The 23,247-nt window shown below is 36.7% G+C and overlaps 2 protein-coding genes across 3 annotated transcripts in view; one reads left to right on the forward strand and one right to left on the reverse strand.

The window, feature by feature from the left end:
- ano3 (anoctamin 3) overlaps positions 1–23,247 on the forward strand; it is a 264,288-nt gene that overhangs the window by 180,907 nt on the left and 60,134 nt on the right. Inside the window, exon 13 of the mRNA XM_028794215.2 lies at positions 2,529–2,589. Coding sequence (XP_028650048.1) covers positions 2,529–2,589 — 61 coding nt within the window. The remainder of the gene's footprint in view (positions 1–2,528; positions 2,590–23,247) is intronic.
- Positions 7,131–23,247, reverse strand: part of muc15 (mucin 15, cell surface associated) — a 31,397-nt gene continuing 15,280 nt past the window's right edge. For both annotated transcript variants that reach the window (XM_051923136.1, XM_028794216.2), the window contains exons 3-4: positions 13,023–13,193; positions 7,131–11,146 (exon numbers count right to left, since the gene is read on the reverse strand). In XM_051923136.1, the coding sequence (XP_051779096.1) occupies positions 11,019–11,146; positions 13,023–13,193 (299 nt within the window). In that variant the 3' untranslated portion in view covers positions 7,131–11,018. The remainder of the gene's footprint in view (positions 11,147–13,022; positions 13,194–23,247) is intronic.

The raw sequence follows: 23,247 nt of genomic DNA on the forward strand, positions 1-23,247 counted from the left end.
TGGTACAGAGGAGTAGAAGTAGAGTACCCAGTGGAAAACCCACGCAGACTTTGGAAGAATAACATCCACAGAAAAATCCAATTGGCCCAGGACACTAAATCCTTAAAGCTGTAGTGATAACCACTGCATTACAATTTTGCCCAATAAATGGATGCATAGGGTTCTTTGTTAAGTATTTAAAGTGAAAATCAAGTAGTGCTTTATTTAAGGTACTGTAAAGATACATCTATTACTCACATAAAATTAATTAGTAAGACATTCACAAAGGTTTCTTTTGATCTTAATAACACAAAACAGAAGTAAAGTGGTTATTCATCTCTGCATTGTGGCCTACTAAAATTACTTGATTTTGTAATGGTCAGAGGTGGCTTAAGTAAGACACATTTCATTTGATATTGCACAGCTCAGTATAAGACGTGTGAATCCTTTATAGTAACAAATAATTTTGTCAGCTAATGTTTTAACTGTCTCATATGTAAAGTGCAGTTTTATCTGGTTTGATTGCAGCAAGCAACCAATTTATTTAGTCTTATTTTATGCCAAGTCACTACTGCTCTTAAGGAGGCAGTACTAGGGATATAGGTGGCTCCTTGCCACTGACTCGTCATTTTGTTTCTGTTTCCCCATGAAAATCCACATTGCTATTTTAAATTTCAAGGTACAAGACCGTGAGATACTGTTTTGATTATAATTTTACATGTGAGTGGGATAGAGCAGACTCTCAGAATGTGGATGTGCAATGCTTTGAACAGCCCTGGTGTTAATAACATTAAATACTCCTGAAACTGCATCTGGTCTGTCCTAAATCATTGTGATTTATGTTAGCAATTTCCTTGTTGCCATTTTATTTATTTCTCATTTATTGCTAGCGTTCTCTTCACCACATACTCAGAATGCACACACACACACACACACACACCTGTACTGCTTTCTATTTCTCTGTCCATTTGTTTTGCCTTAATTCAGGAACAGCTTTGTCTGCCTTGTGAATCAGAAAGACTATACAGTAAAACCAGGTCATTGATTAGTCTGCCCCCTAGTGGCTACGTAGATCAGCTTGTATAGGAAACAAGTTTATGAAAGCTAATCAAACTGTAGTTAAACTGTTGGAAGAAATTACACTGTAAGCAGGACATTAGTTTTTAATCAAGTGAGTAGAGTATTAGGAATTGGGTACTAAACATCATTAGATTAACTCAGGATTGTCAATATTGGTTTCTAGAGGCGTTACAGGCTGCAAGCATTTACTCCTGAAGAATGTTACTCAGAAGCAATTTCATACCTTTAATTTGATGTCTTTACTTGTTCAGAATTTATCCTTTCTTTATTTGTGCATATTAATAAAATACAAAATAGTTTTAAAGAAATGTATTGAAAATGCATCTTACACAGTTCAGCTAATAACTGAATATGGGCTGAATATGGCATGAATACGTTTGAAATGCCAGGATTTTTACTACAAACACACAAATAGAGATGCAAATCATTATTTATTAATATGTCATGATAATTTTTTAATCAGAAACAACAGTGCGACCTGATTCACATATTGTATACTATAAAGGCTAAACATAGTTTTATATGCAAATAGAAATATACTTAATAATTGTGAGAAATGTAGACATATAGGATCAGCAGGTCATTAAATTAGTTAGGTGGATATCTACCCTTATTAGAGATTGGAGATGAAACGAGCATGTTAAGAATATTTTTGATTTCACAAACAGTAGTTTTCAGGCAATAGCTTCTAAATAACAGCTCATTTAGAATGAGAATAGACAAAATAGCCATGAACAATGTAAACTTGATGCACTGCTTTAACCTTTAAAGTGATTAAGAACACATTCTTCTGTATAATGCACACAGTATCTGGCCTTAATACCATTATAGTTCCTATCAGAAGCTTATTGCTTTTGTGTGCCTCAGGTCTTGTTTTCCAAATTAATTTCAATGTTTATGTCTTAGAATGTGCCCTTCCCAGGATTTCCTAGGTAACTTTTTTTTCAAATACTGTAAGTCTTTATCATGGTGTCTCATAGACAAACACAGTGCTGGTTAGATATTACAGCTATAGATGAGTCCTTTTTGATATGACCATTTTCAGAGAAGTGTCATATCAGAAAGTGTCTTATATTTGAAATTCACATAATGTATTTTAAAATGTTTTATTTTGCATTCAAAGAGATGCAAGGCAATAAAATAAAGTGAAATATCTCATGAATTTGCATTTCATGAATTAGATAATGTCAGCGCTTAGTACTTTTTTTCACTTCTTACTCACAGCATAGGCAAATAAACAGCAATGGCTCTGATCAAATTATTTTTAACTGATAGAGACAATAGATTTAAATTGTTCCTTATTAAGCATAATGAAACAGTATATTTTCTGGTACTGTACTTGTGCCTATGTTTTTTAAAATAATGTTGTGTGCCTTAGGACCTGACTGTCCCTCTGTCCCGTTCGAAGTCAAGGTTATGTTTCAGTCTCTTGAGAAGAGTTATAGAAATTTTCTCTTTCTTCCTTGCAGGTGACCCATCTCTTTGATAATGGAGGGACTGTGTTTTTTGCAATCTTTATGGCAATATGGGGTAAGAGCAAATTCCATGTATTTCTTTTGCTGTCTGGCTGAGCTCTTTACTTTTCGATTCTTGAACTGTTCATTTTAAGGGACATCTTTTTTTTTTCCAATATGGAATTAGTTTTTGCCTTTGAAAGGTGTTCAAATGATTCTAGCTGAAATGGACCATTAAAGATTGCCCTGAATGACACTCTCTTTCAGAATTACTGTACCTTCATGGTTAAAATTATTCTACAATAGAGTACTGTAGTACATCATTTTATTTGGTAGGCAGTTAAAAGAAAATAACCAGAGGCAAAAATGCCCATTTTTGGTCCACCCACATCAGAATAAAACTGGATGTGATGCTGGCATATACTTTTTAAAAACAAGCTGCTAAATCAGCAGCTGCACCCTGGCAGACATATAAAATGTCTAACACTAGTATCAAGGTGGCATAGAGCTTTGTAGTACTATTTCAGAACTTCATTGTCCTGTGTTTGAACACTAGCCCAGAAACATTAAAAGGGAGATTAATAATACCAAAATGATAACTAGAGAAGCATATCATCAATAATGAAATAGTCATCCACATGAAATGTAGAAATTTAGTGGTAAGAAAGCATTTAGGAAATATGTTTGTATTAAGAACATCAAATGATCAATTATAGTGTATAGTAAAATAAGCAAGAATCATACTTATATTTTTCTGATATTTCCACTTGTGAAGAGGTCACTAATTTACCAGTAGCCAGAGGAAATATTAAGTAAACACTCTGTGGATGACATGAACTTCAGTTTATGAACAAAGTTTTTAAATCCACACAAAGGAAACCATAATGGTCCTTCACTTTTTGTTTTGTGATTTAGGTGGGTGACAGATTTGCTTTTTAACAAGTAACACTAACAATCTCGTGTTTAAGCAACAAAACACAATTTATTCATAGCCCGAGCATTATAAAAAGTGGGGGATATGTACATGCATATACCCAGACACAGAACAATAAACACACATGTCCATCTCTTACATTTGTCAAGAATAAGAAGCAGGTGAAGTTCTCAATTTTAGACACTTTAATGCAATGTTTAAAGTTTTAATTAAAAATATTTATGTAATTCAACAATTGATTAAACAAAAATGGCTTCAAACTACCCATTAATAAATAAATCAAAACAAAGTTTCATTCTATATGAATTTACCAAAAAATGTGTAATTTTAAATCATGGGACATAAAAAATAATAGATTTGCCACAAACTAAAATCCTTTTCTGTATATAATAGTTATTGTGTTGTAAGAAGAGCACTATATAGCGCCCGACCCGACACAGATTGACACGGGAGGCATAGGTAAAATAAAATAAACTGTTTATTTTTCTTCAGCTGGAGGGCATGTCTTCCCCATAATCCCTCCAGCCACAACACAGTCCCAAGCACAGTACCACAATAACACCAAGCACTTTCTCTCTCTCTCTCTTCCACCACCACTCCTTCTCAGCAAGCTTTGTCCTCCCACCCGACTCTGGCCGCTGAGTGGTGGTCGCTGGCTCCTTTTTATCGGGTTCCCGGAAGTGCTCCAGCTGCTTGATTGGCGACATCTGGCTGCACTTCCGGGTAAGGTGAAACCAGTGCCCAAAAGGGGCCAGCAGCTCCTGGCGACGCCTGCGGAACCCCACAGAGCTGCACAGAACTCCAACCCCCATTAAGCCCTGGGGGAGTCCGAGGCACGGCTGCAACCCAGGGAGGTTGCCATCTAGTGTCCAGGAGGAGATACTGGGCTTCCCACCCTTGTCCCCCTGGCAGATGTGGTGAAGGGGCGTCCCGGCTAGGTATGGACCCCGGCCATCCGTCACAGTGTTTTTGGAGAGTGCACATTTCACTCCATTGTAGATGCTTTCCACTTCTAAATAACTAGTATATGTATTTCTTCCAGAAATTTCCAGGCTACATGGATTTCTGAAATTCTTAATTTTGAACTATGTTCCTCAATTTATTTCAAGGTTCTGGAATATTTTTGTTAAAAAGAGGAATTCCAGCTGAAACTCACATCCAGTTGCATACATAATGTTGATGGAACTCTATCTTACCACTAGCTGAGTTTTCTAAAAGTGTTTTATATAACTCATAAATCAGCTATTAAGATGTCACCTTTTAACTGTCTCTGTGAGTTTATACCAGAACATCGGTAAATTCTTTGCTTAGAAGTCTTTCAGACTATTTAATTAATTTTCAGAATAATTAGAGGCTAGTTGACAATAAGAACTCCTGCCAGATGTAATTAACCCATACATTTGGAATGTGCAGAAGGTGAGTTGCTTAATAAGCGACATCCTTGTGAAGGCTGAATCTCATAAATTAGCTCCTCGGATCATTGAGCCATAAGTTGTTCAGAAATGTATTGGTCCTGATATCTGTTAGTCAGCTCTACCATCCATCGTTTCATGCACCTTGACTAAAACCTATACATTATACCACTTTACTAGAGAATTTTAATTTTCCACTTCCAGTTTTAGCTGAAGATGAGCAGGAACATGAATTTCAAAATATTTTATTCTTGTCACTGTCCATACTGAGTGTTTTAATTGATCTGTTGGTAAGGGTATCAGATTGAGGTTTTCTCATGGATTCCTTCTAGAGATTTTCATATTCCTCAGTATGAATCCCAATGAGCACATTCACAGTCCGCACCTTAGGAGGGCCCTGTTGTAAATCTCAGTTTTGAACCTAAGAAATTTAATTTGTACAATTATATTGTGAATTTATATATTTCCTAATGTTGTTCATACTGTATATTTTATTGTTGTTTTTGTGATCTCACTAACATTTTCTGATTTGTTTTGGGTCACATCTACTACCAGTTTGGGATTTCTGACCATATTGCTTTTAACGGTGATATGTTGCAAGTCTAGTGACACACAATTTCATCATGTACATCTTATTTTCCTTGATACTCAACAATTTTCAAGTTTCTGTATAAAGAACAGAACTTTTGTGGACCATACTGGCAATTCAAATCTTAGTAGTGAGTTAGGACAGTGTGAGTTTTTGATTATGCTTTTTCGTTTATCTGTTGAGCTTGATCTTGTATATTTTTTGCCTTTTTGACCTAAACACATTTCAGACCTTGACTTTCTCTCACATCTCCTGTTTTGTTTTGTTTTTTCCTTTAATCATTGCCCTTTACTTCCCGCAGTACACAGGTGTTGTAGGTATTAAGGTTGAACATGATTTTGTTGGGGGCGGCACGGTGGCGCAGTGGGTAGCGCTGCTGCCTCGCAGTTGGGAGATCTGGGGACCTGGGTTCGCTTCCCGGGTCCTCCCTGCGTGGAGTTTGCATGTTCTCCCCGTGTCTGCGTGGGTTTCCTCCGGGTGCTCCGGTTTCCTCCCACAGTCCAAAGACATGCAGGTTAGGTGGATTGGCGATTCTAAATTGGCCCTAGTGTGTGCTTGGTGTGTGGGTGTGTTTGTGTGTGTCCTGCGGTGGGTTGGCACCCTGCCCAGGATTGGTTCCCTGCCTTGTGCCCTGTGTTGGCTGGGATTGGCTCCAGCAGACCCCCGTGACCCTGTGTTCGGATTCAGCGGGTTGGAAAATGGATGGATGGATGATTTTGTTGGGTTTCTGCTATTACTGATGCTACATTAATGTTGATGATCCAGAAGGACATTCATCAGTCAGGGCCCACTTATACACTGTTTGTCATTCTTGAATAAGTGTGCAGAAAAGCCTTATTACATTAGAAATTTAAAATAATGACTGAATTTTTCATTAGTGAATAACAAGGGAAGGTATAGTTTTTTTCTTCCAGTTGGGGTATTGTGTGCCTGTTTTTACATTGCACGCCAAGTGCTAACTTTAAAATTGATAGTGGAAGATAAATGACCATCCTAGAATTATATAGCATTTTTGAGAATTTTGATATAGCCCCAGATTCAACAGATTCGCCTCAAATCACTATTTGATACGCTTGTAGATTTTGTTTGGTCTCAATGTGTGGGGGATGGATGGATACAAAACCGCTCACATTTGTTTAGTAGGACAGTGCAAATGGGCTGATAGATTTTTACATACCCTAGATTACAATACTGTTCTTCCATTTTAATACTGATACTGTAATCTTGAAAGAAGACTATCTTAATCCATCTTCCAGCAAATGGGACTCTATTGATGCACAAGAGAAAAGGGATATATAATAATATTCCCATTTCAAACATGAAATAGTGAGGGAACATCCACAAACTTTGTTGGAGATGGTAAATGGGGTTGGAGCCTCTCTAGAGTTGTCCAGGTACTGACAACTTTGATTTGAATGATTCTTACAACGTAACATTAGCTCTAAGTGACTTTGAACATTTAAGGCCATACCTCAAAAAGGCTGCATAGATTTATCACAAATAAAAGGAAGAAGAAGAAAAAGAATATTTTGACCAGAAAAAATGTAACTTTGGGAAAAACCTGTACAAAATGTAATGTGTATGTAAAATGTAAATAATAATGAAGTAAATAAATACTTGTACAGTAAATAACATATTTTGTAAGTGTTTCAATTTTGTAAATAAATAAAAAAATCTAGAAATTGAATATAATTGTAATACTTTATTCATGTAATCAACAATAAATAACTGAAAATACATATATTTTGTATTTTCACACATTTTAGTTAAAAATATGAGCATCAGAGAGAGCTGTAAAAGATCAATTTAAAGTTAAATCTGCATTTTACCATTTAATCGCATTTTAAGGGCACAGTCAACTGAAGGATCTTAGTCATGAAAATTTCAATTAAAATCAAAATTAACTCACATTTACTTGGATACATTTTAATGTGTAAAAACTAGGTGTATGTGTTCATCTGTGTAGGTCGGTGATAATTTTCATCAGTTCCCTTCATTTGTAATACTTCTGAATTCTTTTTATAGCAGTTACTGATTGTTGGGTGAGTGTTAAGTTTAATATAAAATAATTCAATTTGATCAAACCAAGGCTTTAATTTACACATTTAATATTTGTGAATATATTTTATTTTTAAACATGGTGTCTCACACCTTAATCAGATGGAATTTTATAAACACCATAACATCATTTATTACCAAGCTAGGAGTGAGAAAAGCTTGTCAAATCCTACTTCACTTCCATAAAGCCATTTACAGCCTGTACTTCACAATTGACATTTGAATCTTACTGTTTGTCATATTTAGATCATCTCCAACCACTTCAATGTGATAACTTGCATACTCACAAATATCTGTACTAAAACTCTTAAGATTTCATTTTTACAGGCCACAAGCTTACTGAAATCTAGCACAAGGTTATAATAAATAGATTAATGAAAGTTTCATTACTCCATAGTATTGATAAGTGAAATGATTTGCAAAAAATTTGCTAAACAAATTGAGCTTCCTTTCCTGTGAAATTCATGCCATTGACACAAAAAAGGTGTTTATTTCCACTCTGGAACTGTTTTAATGTACTAACTCCACATATGTTTGACTGTCATTTAGTTTTTAAAAAAAGAACTCCAGGGAAATTAAAAAAAAGCAGCAACTCTGGACTTATTATCTGTCATGTATGGACCATCAGACATATGTTGTGTTTTATACTAGTAAGTGGATGCTCACTGTGCCACTTGTGATGACAGTTTTCAAAGTCCAAAGATGAATTGGAGACAGATATGAAACACCAAGCCCATGTGGAATGGAGCATGCAAGTGTGCACCTGCAGGAATCAAGAAGTAAGAAGGGAGAGCTGCCAGGTAATGGCTGAAGGGAAAGCAAGATGCCTTCCATGTAATGACTTTAAGTTTTACTATGGATGACCAGTAATGAGCTTGATGGTGCACTTTGGTATGCAGCATGTCACATTTTTTAAGAAAAGTTTCAATTTTGCAAAACAACATGCAAATTTAAACATCCGTGTTTCATTCGTCACTACTCCAAAGTAACCAAGAACATCAAGCAAACGTGAAAATAAACAAGATGATTTTCATGACTTTTCTAGACAAACACTTATTATAATTAAGTAGCACATTTGAAACTATTAGATTCAGTTGCCTTGAAAGAGTTCACTTTTAAAGATGATGGGATTTTTTTCAATTGATAGAACCACTTGTGTGGCTGCACCATTATTTCACAGATGTTCTAACAAGAAAAGCAGTAACATTAGATTAGAACACATTTAGTCTATGGCCCTATTAAAATCAGAAGGAAAGTATAGCTGTGTGCTTTTGCCTCTTCACAGATTTCATCATTAACTGTGAGCTTGACTTACTCTTCAGTTTCAAGAAAAATATCATAGTTGCTGTGTGGGTTACATTCCACTTCTGTTCAAGGATATTTTCATAGTTTTCTAAAATGGAAAATTGACTTATTGGAAGGCTTTGTGTGAAATGCTCAGCTAACATTAAAATGAAGGAATTATTATTGTTTGTCATTAAAATATGTTAAAACAATCCATATTTTCTGTTATCTAGCAAAGTAATCCTAATACATGAATTAAGATTTGTGTATTATTAATGAATAGTATAAATGTTTTAGATATCAATTACAGTGTTTACCAATTATCATTGCACCAGCTTTGAGAAGGGACTTAAAGTTCAATTCAGTGTTTGAAGAGGCACAAGGGAGAGGACTTGCATATTTGTAAATGTGGTCAATGCCATATTTATTAAGAAGACTAATGTATGTAAACTTAAATCTATATCAGGCAATTATTGGTTGAAAATGTGCAGAGATTTAGTTCCTTGTATTTTGCAATTACTTTCAACAGTGCCTAAAATAGTGAAACAGGCTAGTTTTGTCATTGTACTCTGGGCAAGAAAAACATTTTATGATAAAGTAGATGCAGTATGTCAGGTGTTATTGTTTGAGACTGGATTTAGTATTCCAAAGAAATGTAGTCAATAATTCTTTAGCATTCCTTATGGTTTATTATATTTTTGTAATATTAGAGGGCCCAGCATAAATATACTTTAGAATTTATAGGAAGGGGTGACTGGCCAGTTGGCTGAGGTCTCCAGGACTGTGCCTGACTTTTTCTTCTGACTTTATCTGTCATAACTGACTGTGGACCCTCCAGAGGTTTATTTTCTCCAGGGATGCTGCTGACTTTAATTTTTGTTTTACTCTCCTATGTGTTACATATTGGTAGGTTCCATGCATTTTAATCAGTTTGGAACTGCTTTGTTTCACTGTGTGTGTAAACTAATCTGTATCTTTATGAGTATGCATTATGTAATTAGTAACTTGTAAAGTGATAATTGCATTTTACATGTGAAATTGTAATAGTGCTCTAAGCCTGCACTCAAACAATCTCTAAAGCCCAATCTATTTTAAAGCTGTTGTCTAGTGTAGTATATGTTTGTATTCAGCCTTATTTAGAATTGCTCAATAAAATCATTTTGGACTACTATGTGCATTGTTAATTTAATCTAATCATAGCAGGTAGTGCAGTGATTAGTGCTACTGCGTCACAGCATTCCCCCCCCCCAAAAAAACAGCATGCTGACTATGTGGAATTTGCACATTCTCACTCTCTCTCTCTGTGTTTGTGGAGGTAGTTTGGGTTTGGGTAGCTCTAAAATTGTGCTTTAATGAATGCACATGAGTGTATATGTTTTGTTTGTTTTCTTCCTTTTCTCTTTCTGTTTAAAAGCACCCATATGACATGTCAAACCTTATTTCACTAATGCCAAAAATTAAACTGAAAACCAAATATGATATACATGCTGGTATTTGTCTAAGCAGCTTGGTAAATTCTGTGCTAAATTATGTAAAATTTGGTGAATTATCAGTCATACTTTTTTGTATAAAAAAAGTTTTCACTCTTTAGCAACCATCAGGTAAAGATGGTACCGAAATGTGAAAATAGTATTTAAATGTATTGCTGTAATGGCAACAAGAGGATAATTGTGTGAAAAGAGAAGCCTATTAGTTACAAACTTTATTTACTTTAAATTCTACATTGCCATGAACATTTGTACAATATTTACATAACTTGTTTCTGTTAAAATTCTATAGAATTATTTTTCAACCAAAAATCAATTTATATTTGCAGCCTTAAACACTGGTTTGTATTTCAAATGATAAAATACGAATTTATGAGCTAAGTTCAATAGCCATGTCTTCAAGCTCTAAAGGAAGATTGTCAAGGAATTCACTTAGAAGTCAGCACAAGTCTCAGTCAAGCCCGCACTCACTGATCCACGTTAGACCAGGATCACCTTTCCTGCTCTTCTGTGTTTCAGAGTCTTATTGTTTCTTTGGGAGTTTGCATTTTCTGTGGGTGAAGGGACATATATTTCTGCTACCAGCTCTGGACTGAAGAGTGTTTGGGAAATGGGCATCCTGGCATTGGCAATGTTTTGGCACAAAGTAACTTAAAGGCAGCATACATCACACGTTACTATTGCAGATAGCCAGCTTCAGATAGCTTTTGCTGTCCATGACTCTTATTAAGCTTATATTGGTTATGCAGAAGGCCACTGTGGGCCGATGTTGTCCATTTGGATTGAGTCAGCTGTGACAGTTGGGTTGTAGTAGGCTGAACCATCATATCTCAAGTCCAATGCATCAGGTGAGTTATCCAGTCTGAGCACTGCAGAGCAGAAGAGAGGAAAACACATTAATGCAAGGTAATGAAGGTACATCTAATGGCACAGCTCAAGAAAAACTGAAATTAAGCAATTTGTCTGTGTCTCTCCCTATATATATTATTAACACAATAACATTGTTATGAATAGTCAGCGGCTGCTTTTTCATTTTTCTGACTCCCAGTCAACTCCCAAACAGTTTAGTAACAGAAGGAAAGCAACACTGTTTTATTGTATAATAAGAGGTCAAAACCCTTTTTTGTCAAAATCTCTTGTATCTAATTTTAGCCATAAATGACTGCTGAGCACACAGAAAGTAAAGCAGCAGTGAAGGCGTTCAGGATGTGCATTTCTTGTATAACATTCTACAAAGAGCATTTCTTAAGAAAGTAGGTCAAGCGCAATTCAGTGGCGCATCAGGTAACTTCAGAGCGTTTCACTTTACAGACCTTTTCTCATTAACCCACAAGGCACCTACCTAGAATGCTGGTTACTACTGCAGACATTACATATTGTATGTGCTTAATTTCATATACGTTTAAGCCTTTTTAGGTTGTAAAAAAAAACATTCATAGAGAAAAGTAACTTTTTCTCAATTAAAATTCTAATTACTTTTATTCAGACGACATTCTGTGCAGTAGCAGTTTTTTATTGTTTACTAAAAAGAATTCCTCGTTAAAATCATAAATATTAAAGTTACTTGTCCAGCAAGTGTGGTTCATTCCTAGAATAAAATGGTCATATACACAACTCCGTTAGGAAAACTAGGGTGAGAGTGGATCCCTGGCTTGATTCCCAGTAGGAGTGTGGAACTTGGCTTCTGTCCTGACCAAAGGATGACAGAACAACTCTATAGCTTTTTGATAATGTTAAATAGGATTATGTAGTTAAAAAGCTAAAACGTAACAGAGATACATTTCTTGTTTATTTGAATGAAAGTAACCCTATGAGAATACTAAAAAAGAAGAAAAGGTGAATTTGCTTATATGAAGTATAATGAATAGGGTACCTCTCTCCCTCTGAGTTACTTTACTTTTGGGGTGCTGTCAAATGCATGAATGTGTTGAAGAAGCTTACAAGTATAACACCTCACCTCTGAGTTATAAGCTTTACAGGACTTACCCCTTGCATTTTGGTTTTATACGAAAAAATTGAGGTGATTCCATAGTAAACATAATTTTAAAATGTATGAGATTGAGTCCTTATGTTTGGCAAAGTCACACAGCAGTAGTTAAATGAGTTACTCTCTCTCTCTGAAGTTACATTTTCTAATAGAGGGTTGCTGAGAGTCAGAGCCTGTTCCAAGAAGCACTGTGGCCCAGTTTTATCACTGCTACCTTAATTTAGTTTTAGAAAAGATTTCCTAGTTATAGTTAGGGCCATTTTGCAAAATTTATCTGGACTTTAAATTTTTTGAGCTTCATTTTGGTTTATTTTATTAATTTTTCTTCTAACTTTTGACCTTAGTTTTATTCTTCCTGAAGACCAACCCTTCATCTCCATTACTTTGCTTCAATAACAAGCTGTCCTTCAGGACAAGTCAACTTCCACCTTGGCAACAATACCTGTATGTCTCTATGTCTTATCCTTTGTCCTCCTAAATGTAAAGAATATTCATGCTACAAAAATGGCTCAGCATTTGGGTGTGTTCCCTGCAAATAGACCAGACTCCCATGTTAAAGTAGTATTCTGCCTTGCAGCATGCATTAGGTTACACCGTAGTTATTTTGTGAGCTTGGTACTATATATAAATATATAAATAATGAACAATCTATAATGTTAGCAACTAATGCGTAAGAACAAATAGATTTTAATAACATGTAATTAATTTTATAAAGTTTTCAACTTTTGAGTGGTTTTATTAAAATTATTGTAGATTACCTGGATCATCAGAGATGTCTTCATAGAGGCGACGATGGTTGAATGAATCAGGCTTTGCCTTTTTACATAAATAGAAGGTACCAAGCATAACCAATAATGTTCCTAGAACTACACCAATAATAGCACCAATGACCACACTTTCATTGCCATTTTGGGGCTGTCCTTGAACATCTGGAGAGCAAAACAAAATGAAACCTTTAACATGATACAGAAATGTCTGTAATAAATGAAGTACTCTCAGTCGCAATAAAAAAATTTAAAAAACACAGCAAACTACATTAGCTCATGCTTCATTATACAGTGCATCTGGAAAGTATTCACAGCGCATCACTTTTTCCACATTTTGTTACGTTACAGCCTTATTCCAAAATGGATTACGTGAAAAAAAGTTTACTTGAGGGTTTTGAAAATTTATTAAAAATAAAAAAACTGAGAAATCAAATGTACATAAGTATTCACAGCCTTTGCTCAATACTTTGTCGATGCACCTTTGGCAGCAATTATAGCCTCAAGTCTTTTTGAATATGATGCCACAAGCTTGGCCCACCTATCCTTGGCCAGTTTCGCCCATTCCTCTTTGCAGCACCTCTCAAGCTCCATCAGGTTGGATGGGAAGCGTCAGTGCACAGCCATTTTAAGATCTCTCCAGAGATGTTCAATTGGATTCAAGTCTGGGCTCTGGCTGGGCCACTCAAGGACATTCACAGAGTTGTCCTGAAGCCACTCCTTTGATATCTTGGCTGTGTGCTTAGGGTCGTTGTCCTGCTGAAAGATGAACCGTCGCCCCAGTCTGAGGTCAAGAGCGCTGTGGAGCAGGTTTTCATCCAGGATGTCTCTGTACATTGCTGCAGTCAGCTTTCCCTTTATCCTGACTAGTCTCCCAGTCCCTGCCGCTGAAAAACATCCCCACAGCATGATGCTGCCACCACCATGCTTCACTGTAGGGATGGTATTGGCCTGGTGATGAGCGGTGCCTGGTTTCCTCCAAATGTGAAGCCTGGCATTCACACCAAAGAGTTCAATCTTTGTCTCATCAGACCAGAGAATTTTCTTTCTCATGGTCTGAGAGTCCTTCAGGTGCCTTTTGGCAAACTCCAGACAGGCTGCCATGTACCTTTTACTAAGGAGTGGCTTCCGTCTGGCCACTCTACCATACAGGCCTGATTGGTGGATTGCTGCAGAGATGGTTGTCCTTCTGGAAGGTTCTCCTCTCTCCACAGAGGACCTCTGGAGCTCTGACAAAGTGACCATCGGGTTCTTGGTCACCTCCCTGACTAAGGCCCTTCTCTCCCGATCGCTCAGTTTAGATGGCTGGCCAGCTCTAGGAAGAGTCCTGGTGGTTTCGAACTTCTTCCTCTTACAGATGATGGAGGCCACTGTGCTCATTGGGACCTTCAAAGGAGCAGGAATTTTTCTGTAACCTTCCCCAGATTAGTGCCTCGAGACAATCCTGTCTCGGAGGTCTACAGACAATTCCTTTGACTTTATGCTTGTTTGTGCTCTGACATGAACTGTCAACTGTGGGACCTTATATAGACAGGTGTGTGCCTTTCCAAATCATGTCCAATTAACTGAATTTACCACAAGTGGACTCCAATTAAGCTGCAGAAACATCTCAAGGATGATCAGGAGAAACAGGATGTACCTGAGCTCAATTTTGAGCTTCATGGCAAAGGCTGTGAATACTTATGTACATGTGCTTTCTCAGTTTTTTTATTTTTAATAAATTTGCAAAAATCTCAAGTAAACTTTTTTCACGTTGTCATTATGGGGTGTTGTGTGTAGAATTTTGAGGAAAAAAATGAATTTAATCCATTTTGGAATAAGGCTGTAACATAACAAAATGTGGAAAAAGTGATGCGCTGTGAATACTTTCCGGATGCACTGTATAACACTGAACATATTAAACACTTATATCCAGTTGCAATTAGATTTTCATTCATAATATTAGGATGTTTTCCCACATTATAATTGTTTTAATTTTGTCTGACATCAAAGGGAAGTCCTTTATGAACATCTCACTCTTCATGCCTACCTCTTGTTACTGTGGGATAGAGCAAATTTTGGCAGAGGTTTGTTACTTGTGGGAAGAGGATAATCTAGCAAGTTAAATGATGTTGCTGTCACTATTCATTAGGTTATCCCTATCCATTTTTATAATACAATACAATTGCATAACATTCTCAGATCAATTCTATCAAGGGGTCCAGAGCCCATACCAGCCACATTCATGGCCTCAAGGCAGGAAGTGCCCCAGCTCGTGGTGTAAGTTAATTCCAGGACCCATTCATTCCCACTTGGCCAATATAGAACTGACTATTAACCTCACACACTTGCTTTGGACATTTTGGGAGAAACGTATACAGAGAATAATCCATACATACATGGAGAGAATGTAAAAAACTGGTTGTGGAATTCAAACCCACAAATTAATATTTCATTTTTCCATTTTTTTCCCTTAATTTCAATAATATTAATATGTGTTTCTTCAAAAGTGAAAATTTACCAACAAATAAAAGTTATCATTCACCCGCTTAGGTGATGAAGTTATTAATAATTTTAACTATAATCATTTGTAAAGAAGAGAAGTGATAATTTCTTTGAAACAAGGTATAGTTCCTTCCTAGATCTTGTCTTTTTGAACAATAAATACAGAATAAAGGAAACGGATGTTGTTGAACCTTTAAGTATCAGTAAAAACAAAGTGATTAAATTGGAAAGAGTCACTGAAAACACTCAAATGCGTGCTAGAACAAACACATGTAAATTGCATGAAGAAGACTCTATGGGGGAAAAGAAGAATGGAAATTGTAAACAATAGATGGTGTCACTTCAGATACATCCTTATATATGCCCAAAATAAATAAACACCAAAAACAAATTAAATAAAAACTTCAAAAATGAATGTATAAGGACATCATTAAAAATTTTATGCTTAAATGATCACTCTACAAGATAATTAAAAAAACATTCAAAGAATTCGGACTAAGATGAATACTGAATGCTACAATAAAAGATCAAGAAAAAAAATTGAAAGGTCAAACAAATATTCCAAGACTTTTCCATAATAAAGCATTAAAGGTTAATTTAAGAAGTAATAATTGAAAATAAAAAGCAAATGAACTAAATTAATTTTTACCCAAGTATTTCTAAAAGAAGAAATGAGAAGTCAAGCAAAATGACACCTTTCATTGCCTAACTAAAAATATTACAGTTATGCAAGCTTTCGAGGCAACTCAGGAGTCCTTCATTGTGATTAAGACCAATAAAGACAGTTTAGTAGTAAAACTATTGCTAGTGCATTGGCCTTCAGAATATAGCATTTACTGATTGGATTGGGCCAGTTACAGGCAGTGTTTATTGTTTAAAATAACAAATATGATCCCTTGTCTCTTCTGTTTCAGTGCTCTTTACATTGTGAAAAGGGCACATGTTGATCAAAAAGGAATCATTTACATTTCTTAATTAGCTATCCTTTATTCACTAACAATTAATGTAAAGAGTAAGGTCTGACTTGAATGTCAGCATTTACAGGAGTATTGAAGTAATAGGATGAAAATATCAGAATACATGTAAGAATATAGCGCTTCAACTTTTTTGACTCTGTAATCTAGTTTCTTATGAGCTATTTGATCAAGATGCAGTCAATTGCACAGATCAAAAATATTAATATAGGTATCATAGTTTAATTATGAAGTTCCTGGACACACATTTTCTCCATTAAACATATTATTTTAATGCATTTTAAAACTGATATGTTGGCATCTTTTTAAAGTAAAATTTTAAACTCTGCATTTCTTAATAAAGGCAAAGTCTACCTTAATACAAGCCAGCACAAGTAAAACAAACTATTATATAATGTCATAAAATAACATGTATCTCTGGTACAAATCTGGCAGCACTGTAAAATCCAATGTATTATACAACTTTATGAAAATACTATACATGTGTAATGCAAATCAGGAAGGGGACACAGATCAGCAGCCAGACTCACCTCCTTGTCATGTATGTGAGATGGAATTCCTGCCCTTCAATTATTTACAACATTTACGTATTATTTGGTTAGAAAAATATGTTTAATACAAGTAACAAAATTCTAGTGAAGTCAATAACTAAAGTGATTATAAGAATTTATGGTAAATACATTACACTATATCATTTCAATGAAAATGTAAAAGATTGCAGTAAAGAATTCCTTTGTACCATACTACATTGCCATGTGAAACGTACCTAAAACAATATGATTTACCCACAAGTCAGTTATACAAATGATTAAATTCACTCTGACACACAGTTTATTCTTATTTGGACAGGACCCCTGCTTGCAACAAATGGGGACTGTAGGTGGCTGTCAGTTTACCTCAACACATGAACCTATTTATGGCAAAATTGGAGGAGGACTGCCGGTGAGAAGGAGCTCCTACATTTTCATAATGAATATACTTCTTTCCACCCCAACATAAATCTAAAGCGTAATTACTCAAAAACAGTAGACAGTTTCCTTGACACCACTGTTTAGCTGAAGTATAACATCCTTGTAACTTCTGTTTTTCACAAACCAACAGACAGACGGACATACCTGAGGAAGGGTAGCTTCCACCCCAAACATAACGCTGTCTATCATTTTCAGCCAAGTAACACTGTATGTTATTTGCTCAGACACGGATAAACAACTGCAGGAACTTAGACAAGGATATACTCCCAAAACAACAGACACTCAAATAAGAAGAGCCACTGCCATGCCCAGAGACAACCTTCTGGAATATAAAAACAAGGACAACAAGAACTACATGCCCCTTGCTGTCACCTATAAAAACCTATCTAAAAATTATAAAAGAACTTCAGCCAATACTAAGTAATAATGACACGCCAAAAGATGTATTCCCAGAACCTCTCCTCCTGGCATACAGACAACCAACAAACCTGCAGCAACTAATTGTCTGCAGCTCCCTGAGTGAACTAACAGTTAATGATACATCTCCCTGCCTAAACAAAAGATGTAAAACGTGTGGTCACATTTATAATCCAGATTGCATAATTATACCACATTGCCTACAATAACACCACATGAAGGGATCATTTTCCTGCAGATCATATAATGTGGTCTACCTAATTCTTTGTGTGAAACGTGCACTCTATGTGGGAGAAACTGGGCAAACATTTTGCCAAGTAATGAATTTACACAGGTTCCACATTAAGCATGGCAACAGGTGTGTTCCTGTAGGAAATCATTTCAACAGGCATGGACACTGTGAGAAGGACTTTAAAGTTGTTTTGTATTTTCCTTCTTGGTTATTTCTTCATGTTTCAATACTTTCCTTAGCATTATTCTGGGTGTAAAGGGTGCCAAGATGCTCTCCTTCTATCATAATATGTTCATTATATTCATTATTTCATTCATTTTAATCAAATTATCAATCACAAAAACAACTCTTGCCCACAACATTATGGACATAAAAGGAACCAACTCTGGATTTCATAGCATACACACAAACTCATTCACAATTTGTCAATTTAGAATTAATTATTAACTTTGAATTTGGGAGGAAAAGAGGAATACAACCTAAACAGACTCAGGAAGAATGTGACAACTTCACATAAACAATGATTGGGCTAGAATTTAACCCAATAAATTAAATGTATATACAGTATATTTAATTTACATATATATATATACGTGTGTGTGTGTATAATTTATATATCTGTATTTATTTATATATCTGTGTATAAAATGCTAAGGCCTGTCCATCAATCATGTGATTACTTGTGAACTACTGGGTATAAAACACTGGTATTGCAAAAAATATGAGATGGTGGCAAACTCATGAATTCAGGTAATTACTGTGAAGCTGTACTTTTTGCATGGTGAAAACAAAACAATGTCTTGCCCAAATGGAACAATTAATCTTCCTCTAAGACTATGTTTCATATACAGTGTATATATATATATATATAATATAATCTGCAGTGGGCTGGTGCCCCGCCCAGGGTTTGTTTCCTGCCTTGTACCCTGTATTGGCTGGGATTGGCCCTGTAGTTAGGATATAGCGGGTTGGATAATGGATGGATGGATATACAGTATATATATATATATATATATATATATATATATATATGTATGTACATGTATGTATGTATGTATATAGAGTTTTTGTGTCATATATATTAATGCTTAATTATTCACGTAAATATATGTAACTAATTATGATTAATTGCTGCTAACATTAAAACATGTAATTATAAAATTAACACATAAATAATGAAGTAAATACACACTAAATCCCTAAATTAATATAGTATCAACATAAAGGAATTTAAAAAAAATAAATGGCATAGTTTAAACTCAAACAATGACCTTAAACCTGAACTTTTAACAAAATACTATGTGAGCCAGTGCAAAATGAATTTGAATGCCTTCCTAAAAGGCAAGTGGAAAAGAACATAGCATATGAAACACAGTTGAGTCAAAGTAAAAAAATGATCAAAATGACTGTTGACTTTAAATGCACTGCTAAAGACTGATTTACTTGAAATAATATGAATCTCTTAAATAGTCATACATTAAAATCTGTATTAAAACTCCACAAATACTATCCTCAATTGTTCATCAACGACTTGATAATTATCCTCTACACCAGTGTTTTTCAACTAGTGTGCCGTGGGAATAACAGTGTAGTGCCCTTGGGTCCAGAACTGAGGGAGACATGCTCCAGAGGTGGTCAAGACCTGTCCAAAGAGGATGGAATTACCTGGAGAAGCCAACATAAAAGAAGCTTTTGTAGACACACCACTTAGAAGGCACTTTAGCAGCCAGGAGTCGTGTCAGGGGTCATTCTGGCTGTGTGCATGTTCACCTGTGACTCTCGCAAAACCGAGGGCCAGTGGGCATACGAGTTGCCTCTGACCCCGGGTCAGTGAAGTGAGGCAGAGAGAAGACCGCCTGCATGAATTGGCAAAGGGACAGAGCAGCTGGGAAATGCATCCAAAGTGCTCACTAAGTGCTCTTGTCTACAAATGGCAATCTCTGAGCTGTTTTTTTTTGCCACACTGTGTCCCGCCCTTTCGGACAGTTAAGCACGTCTAAAAGATTTAATTCTTATTTGGCTGGTAGAATTGTGGTGTGCCTTGGAATTTTTTGGCTTACAAAAAGTGTGCCCCACAGAAAGAAGGTTGGAAAACACTGCTATACCTATACCTTTGATCCTGTCACGCTAAAAAGATCTCCATAGCAGCTATCTTAAAAACTAACACCATGCATTACTTGAATGGTTATGTTACATTGTTTGCATAAGTTAAAGAAGATGCTGCAAACTGGAATAATTGATAAGGATAATTACACTTATATTTTATAGAATTTTGTCATTATATTAGGACAGTCAGCAATGTAAGCTACCTGGCGGACCAGAGATTTAATTACAGAGGTACTAGAGCAGGGGTATTGAATTAAAATTTAAAGAGGTCCAACCAATGAATTTTTCTCCTATCAAAGGTCAGAACCCCACATTTGTGCTATGATTCAGATCCTTATATATGTAGTCATTGAATGTCTATAAAAAATTAACAAGGTATAATTACCACAGCATTTTAACAATATTTTTTTTTCAATTTTCAGTAAAGACTTTAAACATCTGGACCCTTTGAATTTAATTGGCCTTGTATTTAAACAAATAAACAACTCTAGTTAATAAAAAATAAAAGTAGGCCTATCACATTCACATTTAAAAAAAAAACAGACCCATCTGAATAAAACTAAAAAGTGCATTCCTTTACAGTGGTCCCATCAGGAAATGTTTTTTATGTTGCCTAAAAACCTTGCTACTTTAATTGGACTTTCATTTGCATGCTGCTAGGCTGTAAATGAATGTGAGAGGATTCTAGTGGATCTGTCATAGCGAGCTCTCAGTTTGGTTATTTTATGCTCCCTCACTTCGGACTGCCACAGATACAGTGCATCCGGAAAGTATTCACAGCGCATCACTTTTTCCACATTTTATTATGTTACAGCCTTATTCCAAAATGGATTAGATTCATTTTTTTCCTCAGAATTCTACACACAACACCCCATAATGACAACGTGAAAAAGTTTACTTGAGTTTTTTACAAATTTATTAAAAATAAAAAAACTGAGAAATCACATGTACATAAGTATTCACAGCCTTTCCTCAATACTTTGTCGATGCACCTTTGGCAGTAATTACAGCCTCAAGTCTTTTTGAATATGATGCCACAAGCTTGGCACACCTATCCTTGGCCAGTTTCGCCCATTCCTCTTTACAGCACCTCTCAAGCTCCATCAGGTTGGATGGGAAGCATCGGTGCACAGCCATTTTAAGATCTCTCCAGAGATGTTCAATCAGATTCAAGTCTGGGCTCTGGCTGGGCCACTCAAGGACATTTTCAGAGTTGTCCTGAAGCCACTCCTTTGATATCTTGGCTGTGTGCTTAGGGTTGTTGTCCTGCTGAAAGATGAACCGCCACCCCAGTCTGAGGTCAAGAGCGCTCTGGAGCAGGTTTTCATCCAGGATGTCTCTGTACATTGCTGCAGTCAGCTTTCCCTTTATCCTGACTAGTCTCCCAGTCCCTGCCGCTGAAAAACATCCCCACAGCATGATGCTGCCACCACCATGCTTCACTGTAGGGATGGTATTGGCCTGGTGATGTGCAGTGCCAAGTTTCCTCCAAACGTGACGCCTGGCATTCACACCAAAGAGTTCAATCTTTGTCTCATTAGACCAGAGAATTTTCTTTCTCATGGTCTGAGAGTCCTTCAGGTGCCTTTTGGCAAGCTCCAGGCGGGCTGCCATGTGCCTTTTACTAAGGAGTGGCTTCCGTCTGGCCTCTCTACCATACAGGCCTGATTGGTGGATTGCTGCAGAGATGGTTGTTCTTCTGGAAGGTTCTCCTCTCTCCACAGAGGACCTCTGGAGCTCTGACAGAGTGCCCATCAGGTTCTTGGTCACCTCCCTGACTAAGGCCCTTCTCTCCCGATCGCTCAGTTTAGATGGCCGGCTGGCTCTAGGAAGAGTCCTAGTGGTTTCGAACTTCTTCCACTTACGGATGATGGAGGCCACTGTGATCATCGGGACCTTCAAAGCAGCAGAAATTTTTCTGTAACCTTCCCTAGATTACTGCCTCGAGACAATCCTGTCTTGGAGGTCTACAGACAATTCCTTTGACTTCATGTTTGGTTTGTGCTCTGACATGAACTGTCAACTGTGGGACCTTATATAGACAGGTGTGTGCCTTTCCAAATCATGTCCAATCAACTGAATTTACCACAGGTGGACTCCAATTAAGCTGCAGAAACATCTCAAGGATGATCAGGGGAAACAGGATGCACCTGAGCTCAATGTTGAGCTTCATGGCAAAGGTTGTGAATACTTATGTACATGTGCTTTCTCAATTTTTTTATTTTTAATAAATTTGCAAAACTCTCAAGTAAACTTTTTTCACGTTGTCATTATGGGGTGTTGTGTGTAGAATTCTGAGGAAAAAAATGAATTTAATCCATTTTGGAATAAGGCTGTAACATAACAAAATGTGGAAAAAGTGATGCGCTGTGAATACTTTCCGGATGCACTGTATGTTTACACAAACAATCCATGTTTTCTCTCATAGTGGCACTTCACATTGCTACTTTTTACTAAAGCCATGGTTTTGGAACACATGAGACAAACTGGCTTTGAAGTACCCCCAGGAAAAGTGAACTTATATTGGCTCATCTGTTCATCTCTGAAAGTTCAGTTGTTTGGGTCTACTTTACTTTTTTGGAACAAGCTATGGTCCCTGTCACTCTTTTGTTTCTGTTACTTCCATCCGCACGTTTTACCCAATGCACTATCCATCCATCCATTTTCCAACCCGCTGAATCCAAACACAGGGTCACGGGGGTCTGCTGGAGCCAATCCCAGCCAACACAGGGCACAAGGCAGGAAACAATCCCGGGCAGGGTGCCAACCCACCGCAGGACACACACAAACACACCCACACACCAAGCACACACTAGGGCCAATTTAGAATCGCCAATCCACCTAACCTGCATGTCTTTGGACTGTGGGAGGAAACCGGAGCGCCCGGAGGAAACCCACGCAGACACGGGGAGAACATGCAAACTCCACGCAGGGAGGACCTGGGAAGCGAACCCAGGTCCCCAGATCTCCCAACTGCGAGGCAGCAGCGCTACCCACTGCGCCACCGTGCCGCCCCCAATGCACTATAATAATCA

This window comes from Erpetoichthys calabaricus, chromosome 2, assembly GCF_900747795.2.
Source record: "Erpetoichthys calabaricus chromosome 2, fErpCal1.3, whole genome shotgun sequence".
In the NCBI taxonomy this organism is placed as follows: Eukaryota; Metazoa; Chordata; class Cladistia; order Polypteriformes; family Polypteridae; genus Erpetoichthys; species Erpetoichthys calabaricus.